Source organism: Drosophila eugracilis, unplaced genomic scaffold (assembly GCF_018153835.1).
Source record: "Drosophila eugracilis isolate 14026-0451.02 unplaced genomic scaffold, ASM1815383v1 contig_386, whole genome shotgun sequence".
NCBI lineage: Eukaryota > Metazoa > Arthropoda > Insecta > Diptera > Drosophilidae > Drosophila > Drosophila eugracilis.
Genome location: NW_024573245.1, coordinates 841,006 through 862,716, shown reverse-complemented (window position 1 = coordinate 862,716; position 21,711 = coordinate 841,006). Strand labels below are relative to the sequence as shown.

At 36.9% G+C, this 21,711-nt stretch overlaps 6 protein-coding genes across 7 annotated transcripts; 1 reads left to right on the top strand and 5 right to left on the bottom strand.

The window, feature by feature from the left end:
• The first annotated feature begins 1,498 nt into the window (after nt 1–1,498).
• Nucleotides 1,499–2,267, top strand: LOC108118339 (succinate dehydrogenase assembly factor 4, mitochondrial). The gene is made up of 2 exons (XM_017230973.2): nt 1,499–1,756; nt 1,825–2,267. The coding sequence occupies exons 1-2, from the start codon at nt 1,702–1,704 to the stop codon at nt 2,124–2,126; spliced, it is 357 nt and encodes a 118-aa protein (XP_017086462.1). The 5' UTR covers nt 1,499–1,701; the 3' UTR covers nt 2,127–2,267.
• A 208-nt stretch (nt 2,268–2,475) lies between these two features.
• On the bottom strand, nt 2,476–7,506 carry LOC108118338 (WW domain-containing oxidoreductase). The gene is made up of 6 exons (XM_017230972.2): nt 7,221–7,506; nt 6,645–7,154; nt 6,398–6,577; nt 2,996–3,125; nt 2,799–2,927; nt 2,476–2,728 (listed from the first exon to the last, which is right to left on the bottom strand). The coding sequence occupies exons 1-6, from the start codon at nt 7,310–7,312 to the stop codon at nt 2,540–2,542; spliced, it is 1,230 nt and encodes a 409-aa protein (XP_017086461.2). The 5' UTR covers nt 7,313–7,506; the 3' UTR covers nt 2,476–2,539.
• Nucleotides 7,507–8,078: 572 nt separating this feature from the next.
• Nucleotides 8,079–11,022, bottom strand: LOC108118336 (serine protease inhibitor 28Dc). Its single transcript, XM_017230971.2, has 2 exons — nt 10,179–11,022; nt 8,079–9,111 (listed from the first exon to the last, which is right to left on the bottom strand). Exons 1-2 carry the CDS (start codon nt 10,892–10,894, stop codon nt 8,202–8,204), a joined length of 1,626 nt encoding a protein of 541 aa, XP_017086460.2. The 5' UTR covers nt 10,895–11,022; the 3' UTR covers nt 8,079–8,201.
• A 2,259-nt stretch (nt 11,023–13,281) lies between these two features.
• On the bottom strand, nt 13,282–14,398 carry LOC108118323. The gene is made up of 4 exons (XM_017230941.2): nt 14,172–14,398; nt 13,873–14,120; nt 13,643–13,816; nt 13,282–13,581 (listed from the first exon to the last, which is right to left on the bottom strand). Exons 1-4 carry the CDS (start codon nt 14,373–14,375, stop codon nt 13,371–13,373), a joined length of 837 nt encoding a protein of 278 aa, XP_017086430.2. The 5' UTR covers nt 14,376–14,398; the 3' UTR covers nt 13,282–13,370.
• A 581-nt stretch (nt 14,399–14,979) lies between these two features.
• LOC108106066 lies at nt 14,980–18,975 on the bottom strand. Of its 2 annotated transcripts, XM_041818830.1 has the most exons (5): nt 18,707–18,975; nt 18,406–18,650; nt 18,189–18,349; nt 15,266–15,278; nt 14,980–15,205 (listed from the first exon to the last, which is right to left on the bottom strand). In XM_041818830.1, exons 1-5 carry the CDS (start codon nt 18,902–18,904, stop codon nt 14,980–14,982), a joined length of 843 nt encoding a protein of 280 aa, XP_041674764.1. In that variant the 5' UTR covers nt 18,905–18,975. The 2 variants fall into 2 exon arrangements, with proteins under 2 accessions (XP_041674764.1, XP_017068413.2); XM_017212924.2 differs by lacking the exons at nt 14,980–15,205; nt 15,266–15,278 and adding an exon at nt 17,898–18,113 and having other exon boundaries at nt 18,175–18,349.
• Nucleotides 16,231–17,353, bottom strand: LOC108106085. The gene is made up of 4 exons (XM_017212944.2): nt 17,127–17,353; nt 16,828–17,075; nt 16,598–16,771; nt 16,231–16,536 (listed from the first exon to the last, which is right to left on the bottom strand). The coding sequence occupies exons 1-4, from the start codon at nt 17,328–17,330 to the stop codon at nt 16,326–16,328; spliced, it is 837 nt and encodes a 278-aa protein (XP_017068433.2). The 5' UTR covers nt 17,331–17,353; the 3' UTR covers nt 16,231–16,325.
• Nucleotides 18,976–21,711: the final 2,736 nt, after the last annotated feature.

The following is a 21,711-nucleotide window of genomic DNA, read 5'->3' as shown; positions in this document are numbered from 1 at the left end:
CTTAATGTTTATGAAACCAAACATCACATATAAAGGTTGGCATTCCAAAATCCTATTGCATTGCAGTTGGTCTCCAATCTTCACCAGCTTATACAAGTTATAAAATTATATAAGTTATAAAATACATTTAAAGTCCATTTTATCAATAAAGCTTCCAAATATTAAACACAATTTCTCCCAGTGTCTCTGAAGACTTCAGTTTATAGTTTGTAAATCGCGTAGAGATTAAATGCAACTCTTCGGTTCAATGGCTCCAAGTTTAATGATACCTTGTGAGTGTTTAAAATATTGGAGTTTCCTGAACCGAGAGCACTCGCATTATGAGCAATATAAAGGTAAACTTCAACCTGCGATTAATGTTTTTCAATTTTGGGTTTCTTACCTTATGGACTGAAGGGTCTTGGTTTTAAACTGATAAGCCAAGATAATGTCCGGGCCCCAATTCCTAATCGCTTGCTCTCAATTGCGATGGTTCAGGGCGATAAGATGAGCCCCCAGGCGACCTTAAACAGTGCACTTCGATGTTTAAAATATGAAAAGGGTGAGCTTATTTGTGATTCAACCAATCGATGCCTCTAATCAACTTGATATATGACAACACAACGGAAACCTTACTATTGGGAAAATCAAAGTGACAGCCAATCGATTATATAGTCATATATAAGTTCCCTTTAATCCCTTTAATCAAAAAGATTTTGCCAGTCTTGAATACATTGAGTATTTGATTAGACGTCATTGAACGTTGAATGAATGAATGGTTACAAAACCTATCGTTATAGTACAATCGGTCAACGGAGTTTCAATCCGTTTAAAAACGTATTCCTTCCCTGATTCTTTGCTGAAAAGTCAACAAGTGGGTTTTGTGATTTTTGAGATAAGTTTAAAATTCGTTTTGGAATTACAGCTTATTCAGCTTATGTCTGAAAATAAAAAAGTTGCCGTAACCAAGTTGTATAAAAAAAATATAACTTATTAAAATGATGCATCATAACACCAAAGCATCATCACTGGAAACCACAAGAAAAAAGTTTATTAAATAAATAAAACAAAACAATTTGAAAATAATATAATTAAAAAAAAATGTTCGAACTTCGAATGAGATAGTTTTTCTTAAATGTAATAATAAACAATATAAAAATGATTTTCTTTAGAATTTTATGTTTTTATAATATGGAGACTCCTAGCACTCAATATCTTAAGTTTTATTTACTTTCGCTTAGTTACTTTTTTAACTGTTTCAACAACCAATAACAACCAACAACAACAAACAATCAAAAATCAATCCTCAAAGTTTTAATAATATTTCACAAGCGAAACGTTCGCATTTTGAATACTAGTGTTGCCAGTTAGAAATTAGCACAGATCGTTGCCAGACTGTTAGAGGTTTCAGTCACAGCTAAATGTTCATCAAAGTATTCCTCCATGGCTTATGTCTCAGATAAGCAGTTTTCGTGCTATATCTAGTACATTTTCACGTACCATCTACCATATGGAAAAATAAATAAAGAAACCGAATGGCAGCGACGCGGGCTATAAAAGCCAATCTCAGCCTCCGATTTTAATTCAGACGCGCATAATCAAGCGAGTGACAATAACTCCCAAACGGAAGTGAACATTTCAAGTGAATAACTTCAAAAAACAAACGGAAGCCCCGAAGAATTACCGGCATCTTGCATAACTGATATAAAAAATCCTAACAAAATGCAATCTATGGCCAGACAAACTGCGCGAGCCCTTCCCCAAGTGGGCAAGCAAGGTGTGTGTGTGCTTCAGCCAGTGTCACTGTTTAGTAGTGCTGATCCTAACGATCTATTTTAAATTTAGTGAGCTATCTTTCCACGAGCGGAGCCTGGAGGGCAGCAGCCGGAGGTGGTGACATGGTTGTGGAGATCAAGGAACCCAAGACCCGTACCGAGAAACTTATGGCTTTCCAGAAGAAGCTGCGCGCCAAGACGCCGCTGGGCAAACTGGACGAGTTCTCACGCCATCCCTACCAGGAGAAGGAGCCCCTCAAGCCCTGGCCAAACCAGACCAATCCGTATACGGGCGAGATCGGTGGACCCGCTGGACCGGAACCCACGCGATATGGCGATTGGGAGCGCAAAGGACGTGTCTCCGATTTCTAGTCCCCCAAAGAGTTCCTTAGCTAGTACTTAGGCTGTTATTTAAATGCTAACAATTAAGACTTGATCAATCAAAACAAAACTAAAAAATGTATACTCGTGTTTAGTGTAAAAAGTAAAAAATACAATATATTTTTAAAGCTATTTAAATTTGTTGAGTTTTTTTGAAATTGCTGATGGTAGAAGTAGTAAAGTTCATGAAATTAAACTAATATTTGGACATAAAAAGATAAATTTTTCATAAAAACATTATATTTCTGTCAATCACATTTGAAAACATTTTCATTTAATTTAAAATCTAAACATCTTTTTATTTATCAACTAAAAATTAAAAAGCTTATAAATTTCCCAGTTACTTTCAGAGAATTGATCTCCCCGGAATATATAAATATATTGAAATCTAACCAATTGGAAAGTTAATGCTGTTCCTCTTCCAGGAGCTCAGAAATCAAGTTCTCACTGAGTTGCCAAAGTTGCTGCTGCAGTGCAGCACTCTTGGACAATTTGCTGGGCTCGCAGAAGAAGCAGTTGTTGAAGTACAGTCCAGACAAGCCCGTCAGCTCATTGGCTGTGGCGCAGTAGATACTCGTGGCAGCCGCCTGTTGCTGTAATATCGAATTACAAATAAAACGTAGTGAGAGCTTTTTCTTTATAAAAAATTCGCGTCCAACCTACCAGTGACTTCGTAAAGGGACGCACTATCGCAAAGAGCAGGCGATAGAACCAATAGTTTCGCGACAGGTCGGTGGATACCATATTGCCTGGATGCAGGCTGAACACAGAAATTCCTCGCTGCTTCCAGCGCTGGATAGAAAGGGTTGACAAATTGCATCTAATTGACCCGATTTTAACTTAATTTGGTCATGACTCACCTGGGCGAGTTCCTGGGCAAACAAGACATTGCACAGCTTGGCATTGTTGTAGGCCATCATGCTCCAGTACTTCTCCGGGGGCGGGGAAAGATGATGCACGGCCAGATTCTCTACGGGGAGATTGGCAAATCTGCAAGGAAGTATATGTTGTATATAGATTGTTAACGACGCATTTCTTTGTCAGCCAGCCAGTCCCACATACACATTCCTCGTCCAGCTGAACCCACTGGACTTTGCCCTCGCCGGCCGACAATCGCAAAACGAGTCTTGATTGGCTTTGCCAATGGCATAGCCGGCTCTAAACGCTCTTCATTAACGAGATGCAGAGGGCATAAACCGAATCAACAGAGTGCAGGGCACACAATATGTAGCTGCTGGTGACAGTGACAATGGACAATGGCGCCAACAAGTGTGTGGCTGGCGAAAACAAAGCCACACAATGAACAAGGACATTCGGAAATGAATATTGAACTTTCTAGAGTACCCCAAGTTATTCTCAAACACTTCACTGGGGGAAGCCCCAACATCTTTCAGAGTAGCGCATGAGCAAGTCGCATATATTCCGGAGAACTAAGAGCCGCAACATAGAAAACATTTCTATCCTCAAACACCGCTGCGCACATTTTGGACTTTGGATTTGTTTTCATTTTATGGAATCTTAGCGCTCGGCTTGGGGGCGATGTAAATATAACGTCGCAAAATGTATGCAAATTCTGTTTTATTTATAAGTATGGGCCGCAGTCGGCATCCATACAATAAGCTTAACCCGTTGATGGTGTTTTTTGTTTTGTTGTGGTAGGTACTGGCTAAGCAATTAAGTGTTCTTTATCTGGACTGGCTTTAATATGCATATTTACACAAATTATTTATTTCTACAGACTGACAAATGGCTGATGAAAGTAATTTAAATTGCAAATACAAGCAAGCAAGTTTTTTTTATTACTTCGATTGGCCATTATTAAATGGCAGTTATGAAGTTTGTATAGTATAAGTTAGTTTATTTTGATAGCTAGAAGATATGACTCTTTTTAATATAAATGTTTTTCTTATTAAATGATAATAATATCAAAAATAAACACTAACTTTCTTACAAAAACAAAAATATAAATCAACTAGATATTTATGTAAATATTGTTTTGAACACTTTGAGAAATATAAACGACATTTAACTTGTTGTTATTTGTTGAATCGGTTTTTAGAATAAATAATTTCTGAATACATTTAAGTAAATTAATAACTTCGGCGGGCTGGTGTGAAAATAAATGAAAATTTGCACAAACAGCATTATTTGTTTATGTGCCGTTTGAAAGTGATTATCAGTTAGCACCGACTTTTGATAGCTCGCATTGACCCCAATAGGAGCCAAGTGTAATTCATCATATCTGAACGCTTGTTTGGTGCTGGTGGTAGTGGCATACATGACTATCTGCGAGTACTCCAAATGGCGCACGAGACTTTTGTTGCACGTTCGCCCGAGTGAGAGAAAGATATGTACCCGGTTCCATGAAACAAAAAATGTTGTACGTGAGCCAAGCAACGAACGCAGCAGCAGATACAAAACCACCTCCAATAACAACCATGTATGTACCACCACTTCAGACTGAATTTGTGCTGTGCTTCTTCCGCCGCTTCACGAGATTCGTTTACCAATGATTTATTTATTTCTTTTTTTTTGACAGCTCGCACAGTGGGTCATTCGTTTCCCTAAATTAATCAATTTAATTAAGCGAGTTAGCGCAGATTAGGGGAATTGTGGGTGATTATTTCCATGTGACAGAGCTTTGAAGGGTTCTTTGTTTGTTGGAAATATGGAACAGAAGTTGATAGCTTTAGATATTTTTATATATTTTAGCAGTAATTGCAGTAAAGAAGCAAGAATAAAGAAACTTGTCCTTAAAAAACTTTCCTCTAAAGGATAACTAGTTGTAACGATAAAAAGTAATTTAAATGAATTTTTAGGAGCAGATAATGGTTTGTGGGAAGGACATTTTACTTAAGATCAGAGTTTTTAAAATGTCATTTATATATATTTTAAGATCCCTAGAGAGCTTTGCTTTCCACTGTGCTTACTTCTGCACGTGAGGCTGATCATATTGCCTTTATGTACAAATCACTAAGAGGGGAACGGGTGGGCCGGAGTAGTGGTTATGGTTTTGATAGTACAATCACAGCTGCGTCAGCGTCGTAATTATTTTTCTTCGACTCTTTGTTTGTTTAAGACTGCGCAGCACAAAATGTAAACGAAGCCTTTGGGCTGGGAAAAAAACAATATTTTCCAAGCTAAGTTCATTTACGTTTTGCCTTGAAATCGAACCAAGCCGAAAAACATCTATTGTAAATAAAACAACAACCCGAGATGTGTGGCAAACAGAAATACATTTTGGAAAAGGCTACACTAGCCGGCATGACTGAGGCGGAATACACTCGTACACTTATTTCTGGCCTGGGCTATGAATAGTTTTGGCCGCAAAGTGCGAAAAGAAACCGGTCGGTCCAAAGTCCACTGTGTGGATTCATAAAAGTGCAATCAACTTGCAAAAATAAAAGAAGACCACTTGGAATGCCAGACACACATTTAAGCCTTGGGGTGTCGACTAAAATATATCCACTATAATCTATTTTGGTTTTTTTTTTGATACCAGACACAAGATTTGGAGTGACCTCGCTGTAATACAGAGATACTTTCCATTGTAAAAGATTAAAAGATTTATTATTATTAGAGCTTGATGTATAACACATTGTTAGATTAATAACAACAATATAACAGACGCCATTCTAGTTTATAAATAAATCACTTTTTGGCTTTTGATAAGAATAAATTAGACTTCAATGACAAGTAATCTAATTGGCACAATTATTGCAAAATGTTTTCTTTATTCTGTCTCATAAATTGAATGAAATGTAAATACGATTCAGATATTTTTTAATTATGACAGGTTCCAAATTCGTTTACGTTATTAAAAATTTTCCTTTGATTTAAATTGTTTTTATATTTAAATATATTTAAGCAAAAAATGCTTGTCAGCACAAAAAATGATGAAACTTTAAAACGAGAGCTCAAAGGATTTTACTCCAAAATGCAAAATTTATAAAAAATTGCGATTTTCTTGAAGTTCCAACATTTCCAATATGTTAAAAACCTTTTAAAATCCACTAAAACCATGGCCATAGTATATTCAAACAAAGTTGACATAGGCCATGGAATCAGTGCTTGTTTAAATTCCTATATAAACAAACCGAAAAAGTGCATTAAGTTTTGATTATGTTAACAATAGTTTATACTGTACTCCAGCAAAAGGGACACAAACACAGCGCATCTACGTTCTAAGATCGTATATCATACATTCTATAACTAATCCCCTCAATCAAATTACGTGTGAAAATGATCAAATTGCAATTTACCTGTGCGACTCGGATGACAGCACAACAATCCGTGTTTTGTAATCAAACAGTGCCTCCAGTTGCAATGTCAGGTAGAAATGCGACAGGTGCGAGACCTGGAATGTGGTTTCCAGACCGTCCTCGGTCTTTGTGTGAGGCAGTGCAAATACGCCAGCGTTCAGGATTAAGAAGTCGATATGGCTGCAATATATAAGAATTGAAGTTAGTGGGTTATTTTTTAGAGGTTATATAATAACTAATAGCTAACCTAACGGTCTCCTTGATTTCCTTGACAAATCGCTGAACTGATCTCAAGGAACTGAGGTCTAGGGCGGCGAATCGACAGCGGGCACGGGCTGCTGGACGTTCCTGGGCAATCCTTTCGATAGCAGCCTCTGTGGAAGTCCTGTTTCGGCAGGCAAAGATGATCTCACAACCGTGTTGAGCCAACGATCGTGCGGTCTCAAAGCCAATCCCACAATTGGCACCCGTAATCAAGGCAGTGCGTCCATGCAAATCCTTTCCATGGAGAACCTGCAGAGCCGTCGAGCAAGAGTCAAATCGCTGGCGCACCTGGGCCACATTCTGTGTGGGCTCCTCCACGGCAAAAGCCAAACGAGGATCGACATTGGTCCGTTGCTGCGTCTCCTTGTTGAGGAACATAAACCGCTTTCCCTGCTCATCGTAGTACTTCTCCCAGCCCAAGGGTAGCTCACCAGTAATTCGCTTGGACCGACCTGTTCTCGGGTGTGTCCATTGTGACGTTTTACCTTGTTGGCTAATAGTATAATTAAATTTTATTATCTTTCTTTTACGACTCCAATTGACTTTTGACTTTACTCACTTCACATAGCAAACAGTTCCGTCATCGGTGGCTCGCTCTTCCCAGCCAGGTGGCAGTTCATCCTCACTATCCGTATCGGGTAGGGACATCATTTTGTTTAGGAATTAATATTATTAAATGGTTTCTTTGGTTGGAAAATTCAACTTTTAGATAAAAACAAACTCCAAGGCTTGGAGTCCAAGCCAATTCCTTCTGAAGTCGATTAACGATAGGCCGCCGGCTAAGCTGTGTTGGAAAATGTTCAAAGAAAACAGCTGATCTGCTACGCGCGCAACATAACATAACCGGTGGGTTAACAGGCGCATATAACATTGGTTCGTTATATATTTGAATTTAAATTCCCTTGATTGATGTTTTTATGATAAAAATATTATATTTAGACATTAATGATAATACATATCATCCCACCTTAAGGTTAAGCGCTTCCAACTTGACGTTATGCAATAATTTAAACTGGCCGTGCCTTTGAATAATAAAATATTATGTCGACAGCAGCTTTAAAATCGCAAATATATATTTATATTACACTTGTTTTTGGAAAAATTTTATTACTTTAAACTAACAGGGCTTACAAGTTTAGGCAGCTTTGGAGATAAGTATATGTATTTAAATTTGACTGTTCATTTTATTCAGGTTTGTAAAAGCTTGAAAGATGCATATAGATCATAAAAACAGAAACGCCCCAACACGATGTCTAACTTGAGCTTAGTTCGGCATGTAAGTTGTTATTAGTAAAAATAGTAATTAAGTTAGTTAGTATTTGCAGGTTAATTTCATATTTAAAACCTTATCTTATTGATTTCAGATAGCACAACTCGAACTATTAAACTTTTTACCAATATAATGACACCATTTGAATAAGTTTTACTATAATATCGTTTAATTTATTATTTTTATCATTTAAAATGATATATATTGGCTTCCTAACTAAAAAGTCAACAAATTAAGGTACTAAGGCTTAAAAATCTAGAATCCTTGGGATTAGACGGCCGCTGGGGGCTGGTTTATAAGACCGTAGAATAGCACCAGTTTGGTGGGATCGTGGCGCAAGAGCACCATGAATGGAGTGTCTCCTCGAAAGACGACATCTGGGCCAGATTTCTTGAGGTACGTAACTGAGGCCGCCGCCGCCTCTGTTCCCTGCTCGTTGACGTTGAAGTCCACTTTGTGGACAATATCATCCACAACCAAATCAGAGCGTGCTCCTCCCGTTCCAGCTCTTCGCTGGGCCTCCAAATTCTGCAGACTGTTTCCGCCCAGCGAATTCGTTCTGGTCGCTTCGTTTGTGGCGATCAGTGAGAGATCATTCTGCACGGTGCTAAAGATGCCTCCCAGACCCATTCTCTGCATGACTGTCTTAAGGTTCACCGACTCGGTGAGATGCATCTTTGGGAAGGCAACTAGAGCTGCCCGCCTGTACATCCGGCTGATCATGTCCTCCACCTTATCCGCGGACAAACGCTTCTGCAGTGCCATCAGTTCACTAACCGACGACTTAAAGGGCTGAATGATGTACATGGTGCTCAGGTTTCCCCTGTAAGGCAATCCAATGATCTTGCAGCCTAGCTGGGCATCTTCATAGTAAGGATATGATCCTCCGGTGGCCATCATTTGGACCCTCACTACAGGTTCGGTTCCCTCTCCATTTGGATAAAAGTTATCCGGCCGCGTGGCAGACTCTATGAAGTCAGTTTCCCAGAAGCCCTTGAAATACAGAGCGTTGGCCAAAATCATCCTGGTACTCTGGGGAATGTCGCTGGAGATGATGTTCTCGATGTGGTTCATCGTGTGCTTTGCCACCCAGGAGTTGATGTTGTAACGTGCAGTAGCCGGACTCCCCTCGAAATCCAGAACCTCCAGATCAGAGCCGTAGACCTCGGTGACTACTCGCCTGTAATTGCAAAAAAAAAGTAGAGCTCATGAGTAATAAATCAATAAGACGTTACCTATTAAGCATGCAAACAACGTTGCATAAACTGGGACAAGATTATTGGACGCGGGGACGATGGGTTGAATTTGTAATATTTTTAACTGGGACTCAATAGTAACTTTAGTGAGCGAAATAAAACAATATTGGTTTACAAATTATGCAGTTTTTGATAAGTATATTGCGAGTAAATGGCAAATTTCGAAAGCTTTCCTAAATTAAATAATATTTCCAACTGTTTTATTTAGTATTGCAATATTAAATCCTTGAATCCTTATCTATGTATTTTATTATTAAATCACTATGGCATTATATGATAAGAAACTTAAGTCATTTTCACTGTCATATTCGGAAGTTTTCATACGTTTAAGCCTTATCTTGAGTAAAAATCTGTCATTTCATTCCAGTTCCGATTGATTCGCCTCGCTTTGAACTTCTTAACCTTTACAACCATATATTTTTATAATCTCTCAATATTTTTCAAACAAACGATCCCAGTGGGAAATTCTCAAGTTTGTTGTACTTATATATTTCTCAATGAATGATTGGCTATAGAAATATCATTAAGAATAGGAAATTATACGTTTGCGATGTTTAACAGCTATTCCCTACATGGAAAAAAATAATTTGGTATACTGCAATTTAAGTGCTTATCAAAAATCTGACAAAAACTAAACTCGATTTGACTATCATTTCATCTTTAACTTTTTATTAAGAGACTCTCCTTGGGTTTAAACTTTAAACTTTAAAGGGACAAAACTCCCAACAAAGCCTTGCAAAAACACCACCTTAAACAAATTTTAATATTGCTTAAAAAAGATGACATCATTTCTACCTCAACACAACCTTAAAAACACCTTGCTCTCTGTATATCAAACAAGGCTCGAAAGGATGGAGACTTTATCAACCCGACAGCCTTGATTTTTTCACCGTGTAACCACTCAAGGCGATTGCTAATCATCTGGCATTTCCCAACCTGAGCTCACTTTAGATTCAGTTTACAATTTACAATTATCCGCAGAAAAGCTCACCTGTAGTCGGGGTTGAGTGAGTAGCCGGTCTGTGTGAACAGTCCGTTGGCCATGTGCACCTCGTGGGCGCCCGGTCTTTGGGCACGTCGATTAGATCTCATCTGACTGTTGGCTCTCCAATTGGTCAAGGGTCGCTCTGGGGATATACTATCTCTTGTGGGTTTTTGCAGATCCTGCAGCATCAAACCAAACTGCTCGTGGAGCCGGGATGTATCCGATATATCAAAGACACTTGATAGCTCCTCATAGCTGCGACCCTTGGCTCCTAGCAGTAGCAATGCCAGTGAGTGGACAATGCTCAAGGGGGAGAAGATCACGGTCTTGGCATAGCCCAACTGTTGTCCCAAAACGTTAGCGAAGTTTAGTACCCTTTCCGCAATCTTATCGGATGTGGGAAGATCCACGTAGGTGGGATAATAGGCAGCTGGTACCGGCTGTTTCACGGAACTGCCAGCATTTTGGGCGGGAAATCCGTTTACAAGGCTGGGTGATTGCAGGGGCGCCGTAGGTGGAATTGCTTGGATATATTGCGGTTGCTCTGGCTGTGGCTGCTGCGGCAGATGCTGCTGCTGTTCTTGCTGCCTCTTCTGATCCCTTTGCTGCTTTAGGGAATTTATATAGGCCATCGTTTCCGGAGTCCTAACGTGATCCCGCCAAAGATCCGACTCACAGAACACCGCACCGATCATAAAAAGAGCCAAAAGCGAGCGCCACATTTTGTAATTTGTTTTAATCTCGAAAGAGCGCACACAACGAACTATATATATAGTATTTAATAGGTATATATATATGCGTAATTATATATAAAAATATTTTTTTTTCTAGTTCTAAACGCGATGTGGTTCTGCGGGTTGTTAAAGTCAGACTGAGCTAATGGCGCTCAGTGCGCATCTTTATAAAACTGGAATCGAAAACTCGTTATCAAGCAAACACACTCCTTCAAGCTCCGGTCTCCGGCGCTCTTGATCCCCAGCTGATCTTGGAGAGCTTTTCGCTGACTAGTCACTGGTTATACCCCAGGTTTGTTTACATGGCCGCCCCCTATGGGATCTGCACTTGTTATTGATCTTCGATGATCGGTACTTTCTGTATTGATGTACTGCCCCGCGCCTTCAATATTCTGCGAACTCTATAGCGGAAATCCAATCGATCTCTCTCTCTCTCTCTGCGTTCGTCAGTGTGTGTGTGACCCGTGACGTGCATATTAAAATTCTCACAGCCACTGTATATTTTTCTCACTCCCACCTAAGGTGAGTAAATATTTTAAATATTTATTAGCTTAGTTAGATGCGTGTTCTCGGTTTTGTCATTGGAAAGTTTGCCCACATTGACACTGTGATAAAGCTGTGGGAATTCCCTCAGCTAGGATAAGATGAGCACGATTCTGGTCCATAAGAACCACATATGTATGTGCATGCAAATGGGTTTTAAATGACGAAACAAATTTACCATCGCACTTACCCGTAGTAATTTAAAAATAAGCCTGACTTGCATAATAAGTTACTTGGGGAATTGTGACTAATTTGAACTTTGATCGATGCATTAGAATATTTCTAAACGCCGGTTGCAAAAACCCATTAGGTCAAACATAAACAAATAGATTTAAAGTAATTTGAGATGTTTTTAATTTTTGATTTAGATATTTTATACATTAGATTCTTCTAATGAACAAGTTGTCTATAAGTACAAACTTTTAAGGTTTCTGAATATTTGTATTATAAGATAATATTAATTCATAATATAAAAACCACTAAGAAAGTTTTATGTAAAACTTGAAACTTCCATTTCTCAAAAACAAATATTTTGCAAAAAAAAGTAAGGATCGTCGAAAATGTATCCGGAAATACGCTTCGAAAGTCTTTGATAACTTAAAAACAAAGAAAGATTAAATCACACGATTCGGAAAAAATGTACATATATAAAATTGAGCGTGACTATAATGTTGAAGTACAAAATAAAGGTGGATAACCCCTTATAAAATCATTAATATTTTCATTAATATTTGAAGATCACACTGCTTAATATCGAAAAGGGTTTGATTGGCCTGTTGAAACCATTTAAACCAATTAAAAATTTCATTATTGGTCATTAAAAGCCATTTCTACGTAATTTGAAAACTATAAAAATCGGATGATTATTCATCTAAATTAAAATCAAACCTTGTGGGAGGTTTCTATTTAAAAGGCAGGTCAGCTAATAAATTAGGGAACAATTGTCACGCTACTGTGGGCGTCAAATTCTTTATAAATTGAACTGACAAATCTAGATGTGAGTAATGTATAATAACAAAATAGCAACGAAACCTATTGTGTTCTACTAATAACTATTGCCTAACGAGTCATAGAAATATATGATCTAAAAGGATATTTCTGTTAGCGTAATAAAGTTGTAAAGTAAATACAGAGAAATAATATTGAAACCTAAAAAGCATAGCCCAAAAGATAAGTTAGGCTAATAGCCTTTAATGTTTTGTATATCCTAAAATGAATAAAATAAATATGTTTAAAGAAAATATTTTTGAAAAAAATATTATATATATATATATATAATATATATATTTCAAAAAAGTATAGTATGACCTGATACGACGAATAAAATAAGAACTACGCGCATTCAGCGCCAACTAGCGAAAGACTTTTTTGACAGCCTAATATGAATTTAAAAGTAGACAAAAGTCTGTCTCATTTTTCAGATATGTACGTTTCAAATTAAATTAAAATTTTTTTACTTATTTATGAAGAGCTACCAAGTACTTTAAAATGAAGAGATAGCGGTGATGTTGAGCAAGGCAACAGGAGCCTTTTGCTCGTAAATTTAAAATTATTCAACCTATATTAAAAAAAAAATGTGTCTCAGCTAAGTTTGATTGGAATCAATTGCTTTTAATACTGGCTTGAATATAATCTGTTGCTTATTAATTAGCATTGAAATTAAATTTGTTCATTTCTGTACCTACAAAACCTGAATTAAGCTCAGTCTGAATAACATTTGCACATTTAAATATAATTGTTGTTGAAGTGTTTTTGTTAAATCATTTTGTTAAACCAAAGATTTTAAATGTAAATATTTATATATATTTACAAAAAACAGTAAAACAGTTGTATATGTACTAAATATGTTCAATAAGTTTATTTTACTTGTGTTTTAATTTTCACTTTTAATGTCTTCTACACAATTTTTGATTTAATATTGTTACTCAACCCAATACGATGAGTCGATTTTATGGAAACCAATTTTTTCAAACATGCTTTTCGAAGCTGTGTTTTTGTTCACCACAGGGGCTGTAACTTGATCCCCCAAAGCGGAGATCTTCTTGGCCATGGATTTCACCAATAAACTGCCCAGGCCCAGACGTTTATGTGACTCCAAAACTTGCAACAGACCCAGGGACCCAATGGGCAATCTAAGAGGTAACGAAAAAACTTAAGTTCAGATCATTTACAAAATGTATATGGAAAAGTTACCTTAAACACCAGGCAACCAATTTTCCATTGTCATCGTAGGCTCCCAAATTCACATTAAACTTTATCAAGCTTCTCACGAACTTAATCGAGTTAGGACCACGATGTGGCCAGATTTCATTGATGGTTTCGGCATCTTCCAGGGCCAAGTTCAACAAAGTTATGCCAGAAGGAACCCTGCATTAAAATCAATCAATAAAATAACAAATAATTAACAGAAAAAAGATACTCACTCAGTGGTAAAAGTATCTATAAGATCTTTGCTGACAGTATACCAAAAGGCCTCCACTATTTTAATCTCTTTCGTGGTATAATACTTCTTGGTAATATGTTCTACAACAGGTTTCAATCGAGAACAGAAACCATAAAATACGTATTCATTCTCAATGGATTTCAAGCAGTCTAAAGCTTTGGTCGCACGATCTAAATTGTTGTTAAGAGTATTGAAGTAAAGGTGCTTGTAAGCAGTTCCCAAATCCACCTAAGCTTAGCAAAATTATTAACAGTTAACTTTACTACCCGCATTACTTACAGTTAAAACAAAGGTTCCATCACTCTGCCAATCACCGTTTAATGATAGGAATTGTACTTTAAGTTCAGGGTCTTTCTCGACCCACTGAATGAAATTATTTATGCACGAATAGCCTTGGGGATCGGTGTCTCTCTGGACATATAAATCTCGCAGCTCAGCCCAATCGCTGCGGGGAATCTCAACCAAAGAATCCTCCTCCGGCATGGCGACAACCTCTTCCAGCGAAAGCCGATTGAAAACTAATATTTAAACCATAACATGTCAAGAGAGGCAAGATGAACTCAAATGTTGAGTGATTCGAATTTAAAATACCCTTCACTCTGTTTTGATTGAGTTTTTCTTTAATAGCGAAATATATTTCACACCTCTACTCGCGGTGATGTCATTGCACAATGTAATCTTTGTTTCTATTCCTTAAAACCTTTCATAATTAATGTGGGTGACACAGATTTTAGCGATGTGTTGTAAGGGGCATTCCTAATCCCATCTTTCTAGCTGAAGAAATGGACGGAAAATATATACGATTATTTTATTGGGTTGGATGATTTCCCTTACAGATTTCCCTTAACTTACTTTTCATCGAACCCAATATACCCTTTTAATAATTAAATAATGAGTATATGTACTCTGAGTTTGAGAGAATAAATATTTAAGAGAGCGAGATAAGGAAACACATATTAACTGTATATTATTACAAGAAAAGTTGATGAAAAAAAGCGGACATGAGAAACCTCTTGATTTCTTGATTAATGTTCTAATCCACCTATTTTCATGATATTTTATAAAACCAAAAAATTTTTTTATTTTTTTATAAAACAGAAGGCATTACTGCCCAGTAGACTTTATTAATAGGAGTAAATCCTAATTTCTCAAACATTTTTTGGGACTTCTCATTTTCGAAGACAACTGTGGCCAGAACTTCTGAGCCCGAGGAACTAATTTCATGAGCCATGAACCGTACTGCCAAAGACCCAAGTCCTTTTCGACGATGTGAGGGCAAAACATGCAAGTTGCACAAGCTACCATGAGGAGATCTAAAAGCAAATACAAGATGCTGTAAAAGAAATTGGGAAAGTCAGATCCTTTTATATTACCTCAGGCACCAGGCTAAGGGTACGACTATAAGATACCCGTTACTGTTTTACAAAATTTTAAAATATTATTTTGCTAGTAGAAATTTACAAGGCGCCACCTATTGTCAGAGGAAGTTTGTTGAGTATGCCTATAGTGACGTCACTGCCCCTGTGAGGCCTTATAACCTTAATTTCTTTATAAATAGCGAAATAATTGGGAGCATCATTAAAACCTACATGCTTAATGCGAACTTTCTATCTCTTATAGTTACCGAGATATCAGCTTTTCTAGAAAATACGAAAACAATCTTGTGAGCCTTGTGGGCGTATGGGTGGGTGTGTCTGGATAGTAGAACCACTATAAGATGCGCTGGCATCTGAAGATTATACTTTCTGAATTTCAACTTTCTAGATTTCAGCAATTTTAGTTTTTTGCTATTTGTGGGCGTTATAGTGGGCGTGGCAGGATGCTGTAATAAACTTGCGCTGTCCCGGGACCTCAAGAATCTTCATGGTTAATCTCAACTTTGTATCTGTTATAGTTTCTGAGATCTCAGCGTTCATACGGACGGACGGACGGACGGACAGACGGACATGGCTCAATCGACTTCGCTATTGATCCTGATCAAGAATATATATACTTTATAGGGTCGCAAACGCTTCCTTCTATCTGTTACATACTTTTCAAGGAATCTTTTACTCTACGAGTAACGGGTATAAAAAAAGTGTGTCTCAGCTAAGTTTGATTGGAATCAATTGCTTTAAATACTGGATTGAATATAATCTGTTGCTTATTAATTAGCATTGAAATTAAATTTGTTCGTTTCTGTACCTACAAAACCTGAATTAAGCTCAGTCTGAATAACATTTGCCCATTTAAATATAATTGTTGTTGAAGTGTTTTTGTTAAATCATTTTGTTAAACCAAAGATTTTAAATGTAAATATTTATATATATTTACAAAAAACAGTAAGCAGTTATATATGTACTAAATATGTTCAATGAGTTTATTAAATATAATTTTACTTGTGTTTTAATTTTCACTTTTAATGTCTTCTACACAATTTTTGGTTTAATATTGTTACTCAACCCAATACGATGAGTCGATTTTATGGAAACCAATTTTTTCAAACATGCTTTTCGAAGCTGTGTTTTTGTTCACCACAGGGGCTGTAACTTGATCCCCCAAAGCGGAGATCTTCTTGGCCATGGATTTCACCAATAAACTGCCCAGGCCCAGACGTTTATGTGACTCCAAAACTTGCAACAGACCCAGGGACCCAATGGGCAATCTAAGAGGTAACGAAAAAACTTAAGTTCAGATCATTTACAAAATGTATATGGAAAAGTTACCTTAAACACCAGGCAACCAATTTTCCATTGTCATCGTAGGCTCCCAAATTCACATTAAACTTTATCAAGCTTCTCACGAACTTAATCGAGTTAGGACCACGATGTGGCCAGATTTCATTGATGGTTTCGGCATCTTCCAGGGCCAAGTTCAACAAAGTTATGCCAGAAGGAACCCTGCATTAAAATCAATCAATAAAATAACAAATAATTAACAGAAAAAAGATACTCACTCAGTGGTAAAAGTATCTATAAGATCCTTGCTGACAGTATACCAAAAGGTTTCCACTATTTTAATCTTTTTCGTGGTATAATACTTCTTGGTAATATGTTCTACGACAGGTTTTAATCGAGAACAGAAACCAAAAAATACGTATTCATTCTCAATGGATTTGAAGCATTCTAAAGCTTTGGTCGCACGATCTAAATTGTCGCTAAGAGTATTGAAGTAAAGGTGCTTGTAAGCAGTTCCCAAATCCACCTAAGCTTAGCAAAATTATTAACAGTTTACTTTACTACCCGCACTACTTACAGTTAAAACAAAGGTTCCATCACTCTGCCAATCACCGTTTAATGATAAGAATTTCACTTTAAGTTCAGGGTCTTTCTCGACCCATTGAATGAAATTATTTATGCACGGATAGCCTTGGGGATCGGTGTCTCTCTGGACATATAAATCTCGCAGCTCAGCCCAATCGCTGCGGGGAATCTCAACCAAAGAATCCTCCTCCGGCATGGCGACAACCTCTTCCAGCGAAAGCCGATTGAAGACTAATATTTAAACCATAACATTCCAAGAGAGGCAAGATGAACTCAAATGTTGAGTGATTCGAATTTAAAATACCCTTTACTCTGTTTTGATTGAGTTTTTCTTTAATAGCGACATATATTTCCCATCTTAAAACCTTTCATAATTAATGTGGGAGACACAGATTTTAGCGATGTGTTGTAAGGGGCATCCCTGATCCCATCTTTCTAGCTGGAAAAAATGACGGATCGAAAATAAATATGATTATTTTATTGGGTTGGAAGATTTCCCTTAACTTACTTTTCATCGAACTCATTATACCCTTTTAATAATTAAATAATGAGTATAACTCAATTTATGTACTCTGAGTTTAAGAGAATAAATATTTAAGAGAGCGATATAAGGAAACACATATTAACTGTATATTATTACAAAAAAATTGATGAAAAAAAAGCGGACATGAGAAACCTCTTGATTTCATGATTAATGTTCTAATCCACCTATTTTCATGATGTTTTATAAAACCAAAAGAGTTTTTTAATTATTTATAAAACAGAAGGCATTACTGCCCAGTAGACTTTATTAATAGGAGTAAATCCTAATTTCTCAAACATTTTTTGGGAATTCTCGTTTTCGAAGACAACTGTGGCCAGGACTTCTGAGCCCGAGGAACTAATATTATGAGCCATGAACCGTACTGCCAAAGACCCAAGTCCTTTTCGACGATGTGAGGGCAAAACATGCAAGTTGCACAAGCTACCATGAGGAGATCTAAAAAGCAAATACAAGATGCTGTAAAAGAAATTGGGAAAGTCAGATCCTTTTATATTACCTCAGGCACCAGGCTATAGGGCTCTCCTTGTTCATCAAAAACTCCAGCAGCTAAATTGTTTTCCATTAAGCCTTTAATTAAGGTTACGGAATCTGCAGAGCGATAAGCCGAGTGTTTATCAACCAAGTCAGCATATTTCGAACTGAGATAATGAACGTTAGCTGAGGGATTCAAACTAAAAGGAAGTCTCATGAAATTAACTTTGTTTTGTAGAATATTTATTCATCTTGCCTTGGTTCCAAACGTGAGATTTCCGAGCTTGGCAGATGATAAACAATAGTGCCTAAATGTTCTAGCTTGCACAATTTTTGACCCAAATTTAACCAATATTTCTCAACAACTGGCTTTAAACGTTCCCCATAGCCACAGATTAAATGGACAACTTTCAGATTCAATGAACACAACAAAGAGGTTAGATCTTCTAAGGAGCCCTTAATGGTATCAAAGAAAACATTCGCCTTGCTACCAAAGTTACGCTGGAAAACAGATCTTATATATATTTACAAAGTTATGTTAGTAATACCATATTTACGATTAGAATATAGCTGTCATGTGTAATCCAATCCTTATCGGTTGTATATATCTTTATAGACTCTACACTAGATGAGGGCTTGTAGTTTACAAAGTATTCAATTAGATCGAAACCGGTGAGGTTTGTTCTATCACTGGCATATAAGTCTCTTAAATCTGGCCACTGATCGCGAGCTATTTCTACTGAATTAAAACCCATTATTATTAATTGTTTGTTCAGACTGTGAAAAATGATAGTGTGCGGAGCAGATGTTCTTTATACGTGCAACAATCTTCAATGAGAAGTTATACTGATCTCATTTGGTTAACGCGCTCTCTTATTTTTCTTAATACTCTGACGTCACAAATATTTCTATGCTCTTGCTTAACCACCTTCTGAGCTAGCCAGCCTGAATAAACTTTCGATAGCATTTCTACTCATTTCTGCGTATATATCGAAAGATCGGAAAACAGCTGATGAAACTTTGTTTACGTTCTAAAATGTTTTGGTTTTTAAATATGATCTAAAAAAAGGGGGCTTAGCTAATAAAATCTAAAGAAAGTAAAATAATTAAATGATGAATCACAGGCAAACGGAAAGTACACAATTTGTGGTTTTTCAATGACATTCGTCAATGAATATTGTTTTATGAATACCATTAAAACATGACAAAACGGATCATTACTCAAAATAGTAGTATTTTTAAATTTATTACGACAACAAATGTTCTTAGTTATTAGTAATGCGTTTTTTCCAAATAACTGAGCATTACTCAAAAAATCTTATAAGAACTTACACTTTTAAAAACACTTAAGTCCGAAAAAAAAACAATTTAATCAGAACCTAATTAACATAAACTTTTTAAAATATTTGGGGCCATGAATATTATTTATTAAAAATAATTCTAAGTTTATTCATATAAGATGACAAAAATGCTTTGTAACTCTTCCGAAAACTGCATTCATTTATATTTTTAAATTTTGATATTTAAGTATAAACGTAAGCACGTCTCTATACGAATATAAATTAAAATATTTTCTGGTTTGGAAAGATAAAAAATATTTGTATTCCTAACAGTGTAGTTTTCCTAAGAACTGACCATTACGCAATAAACATTTCGCGTTGACAGACATCAAAAAGATTTAATACCAGGCACTCCCCTTTAGCACCTTCGATACCTGTACCAATTAGTTACCCAAGAGAGTCCTTAACAAGTGGCAATCAAAGTCAATAATGATTCACAACAAACCATTCTGAGTTGGATGCCATTAAAGCTGATCAATTTACAGACGCATGTCTGGTTTTTGGACAACCGAGGCCGTCGACTAGATGACACTGGGGTCACTAGAGGCATATGGTATGTAAAATGTGATCACTGCGGGAAGATGCCGTATCGGTTCGTTTGAATCAGAGAGCAAACCTAATCAGTATCATTCGAATGTTGGAGCGTTCTAGTCGGCTTCGATTCACCTCCGTCGTCGGCGATGACGTGATCCCTCTTCCAGCTGTTACAGTTTAAATTGTCTCGATTTTGCATTCCACGAGTTGGTAAACCCAAAAATGTCACGCCAGTTAATTGGGGACAGTGCCAGCGTTGGGTTCTAGTGAAACAACAGTGTATTGAAATTCAAACACCACTCCTAAAAATTCATCAGAGAATCAACAAAGTTAGGCTTATCATCATTGACAGGCGAACCGGTTTGCCCAACAGATAAAGCCAGACTACGCCCGCACTTAACATATAATAATACCTGAGTCTAGTTCGACTTGAAACATGGGTCAGAAATATTCGTGTTGCAGAAACTGCGACGATTGGCAATGGTGCAAAAGCAAAGGCAATGAGGAGACTAAGCTGCGTATGCGCAATGTCAATGCCAACTTTTTGGCAGGTGCCCCAAAAAACGACGAAACAGGCAAGTTTATATCTCCCGAAATGGGTATATCAAATTAGAATACCGTAACGAGGTTTTAATTATTCATTTTGCTTAGTATTTCCTAGAGATTTTATGTTAAATAAAACATCAAGTTAATACTCTATATAGACATTACCAAAATTCTCGTACTTCGTCTTTATATTTTCCTTTGTCCCAAATGAGAAAACAATAATTAGTTTCTGAAAATATAAAATTGCATAATTGTGTCAGCAACATTGTTACTTTTAACGATCCACGGACATGCCATTTCAAACAAATTATTTTTGTAGAGTAAAATTGTTCAAAAAAGAATCTTCGAAGAATCTATTGAAAGAAAACAGAAGATCCTATCATCTAGCAATAAATTCTACCCAAAAAGTGTCACCTTTTTAGCCTCGACCTCTTTGTTTTCCTTTTGATTCCCAATGTTCTTTTCAAATTAAATTTGTTTTATAGTATCAATTAGATTTGATCTCTGCGTTTCGCTCGCCGATCTTTAAAATTGATTTACTTTGAAGTGTATGGCACCGATTCGAACAATTATGCATTTTGTTCTATAGTTATTGCCTTTTATGAATGCAAATTGGTTTGCCGTGGGTGTTAAACACTCATAGTAGTGCTGCCCACAGAGTGTAGTTTGCCACTTGAATTGCTCATTTTATACCTGCAAATTTTGAAAATTAAATTAAAATAAACAAAAAGCAAGAAACACCTGCTGACTGACAGAGAGCTTACACAGCAGTTTTTATACCCAAAAATGTAATATTTATACAATAATTAATGATAAACAGCCAATGAAATGATTAATAAGAGTGAGCCTTAAATTGCCAATGCGAATTGATGAAGGGGGTTTCTTAGAGAATCATTCGGAAGAGCACTTGATGCTCACTTAATGACCATTCCGATCAAGATGTTGCCAATGAACGATGACGTAGTCGCTCGCCAAGAGCTTCTTCTTAACCACATCTTGTCTAGCCAAGTTGCCCTCCAGCCCAGCTCAGCTTCCCGTACATAATTAATGATAAACCCACCAGAACTGAAAAGCAGAGAAAGAGAGAGTCCGAGAGAATCGAAAAGAGAGAGCCAAACTATCGGGCCCTGGCAATTTGCGAT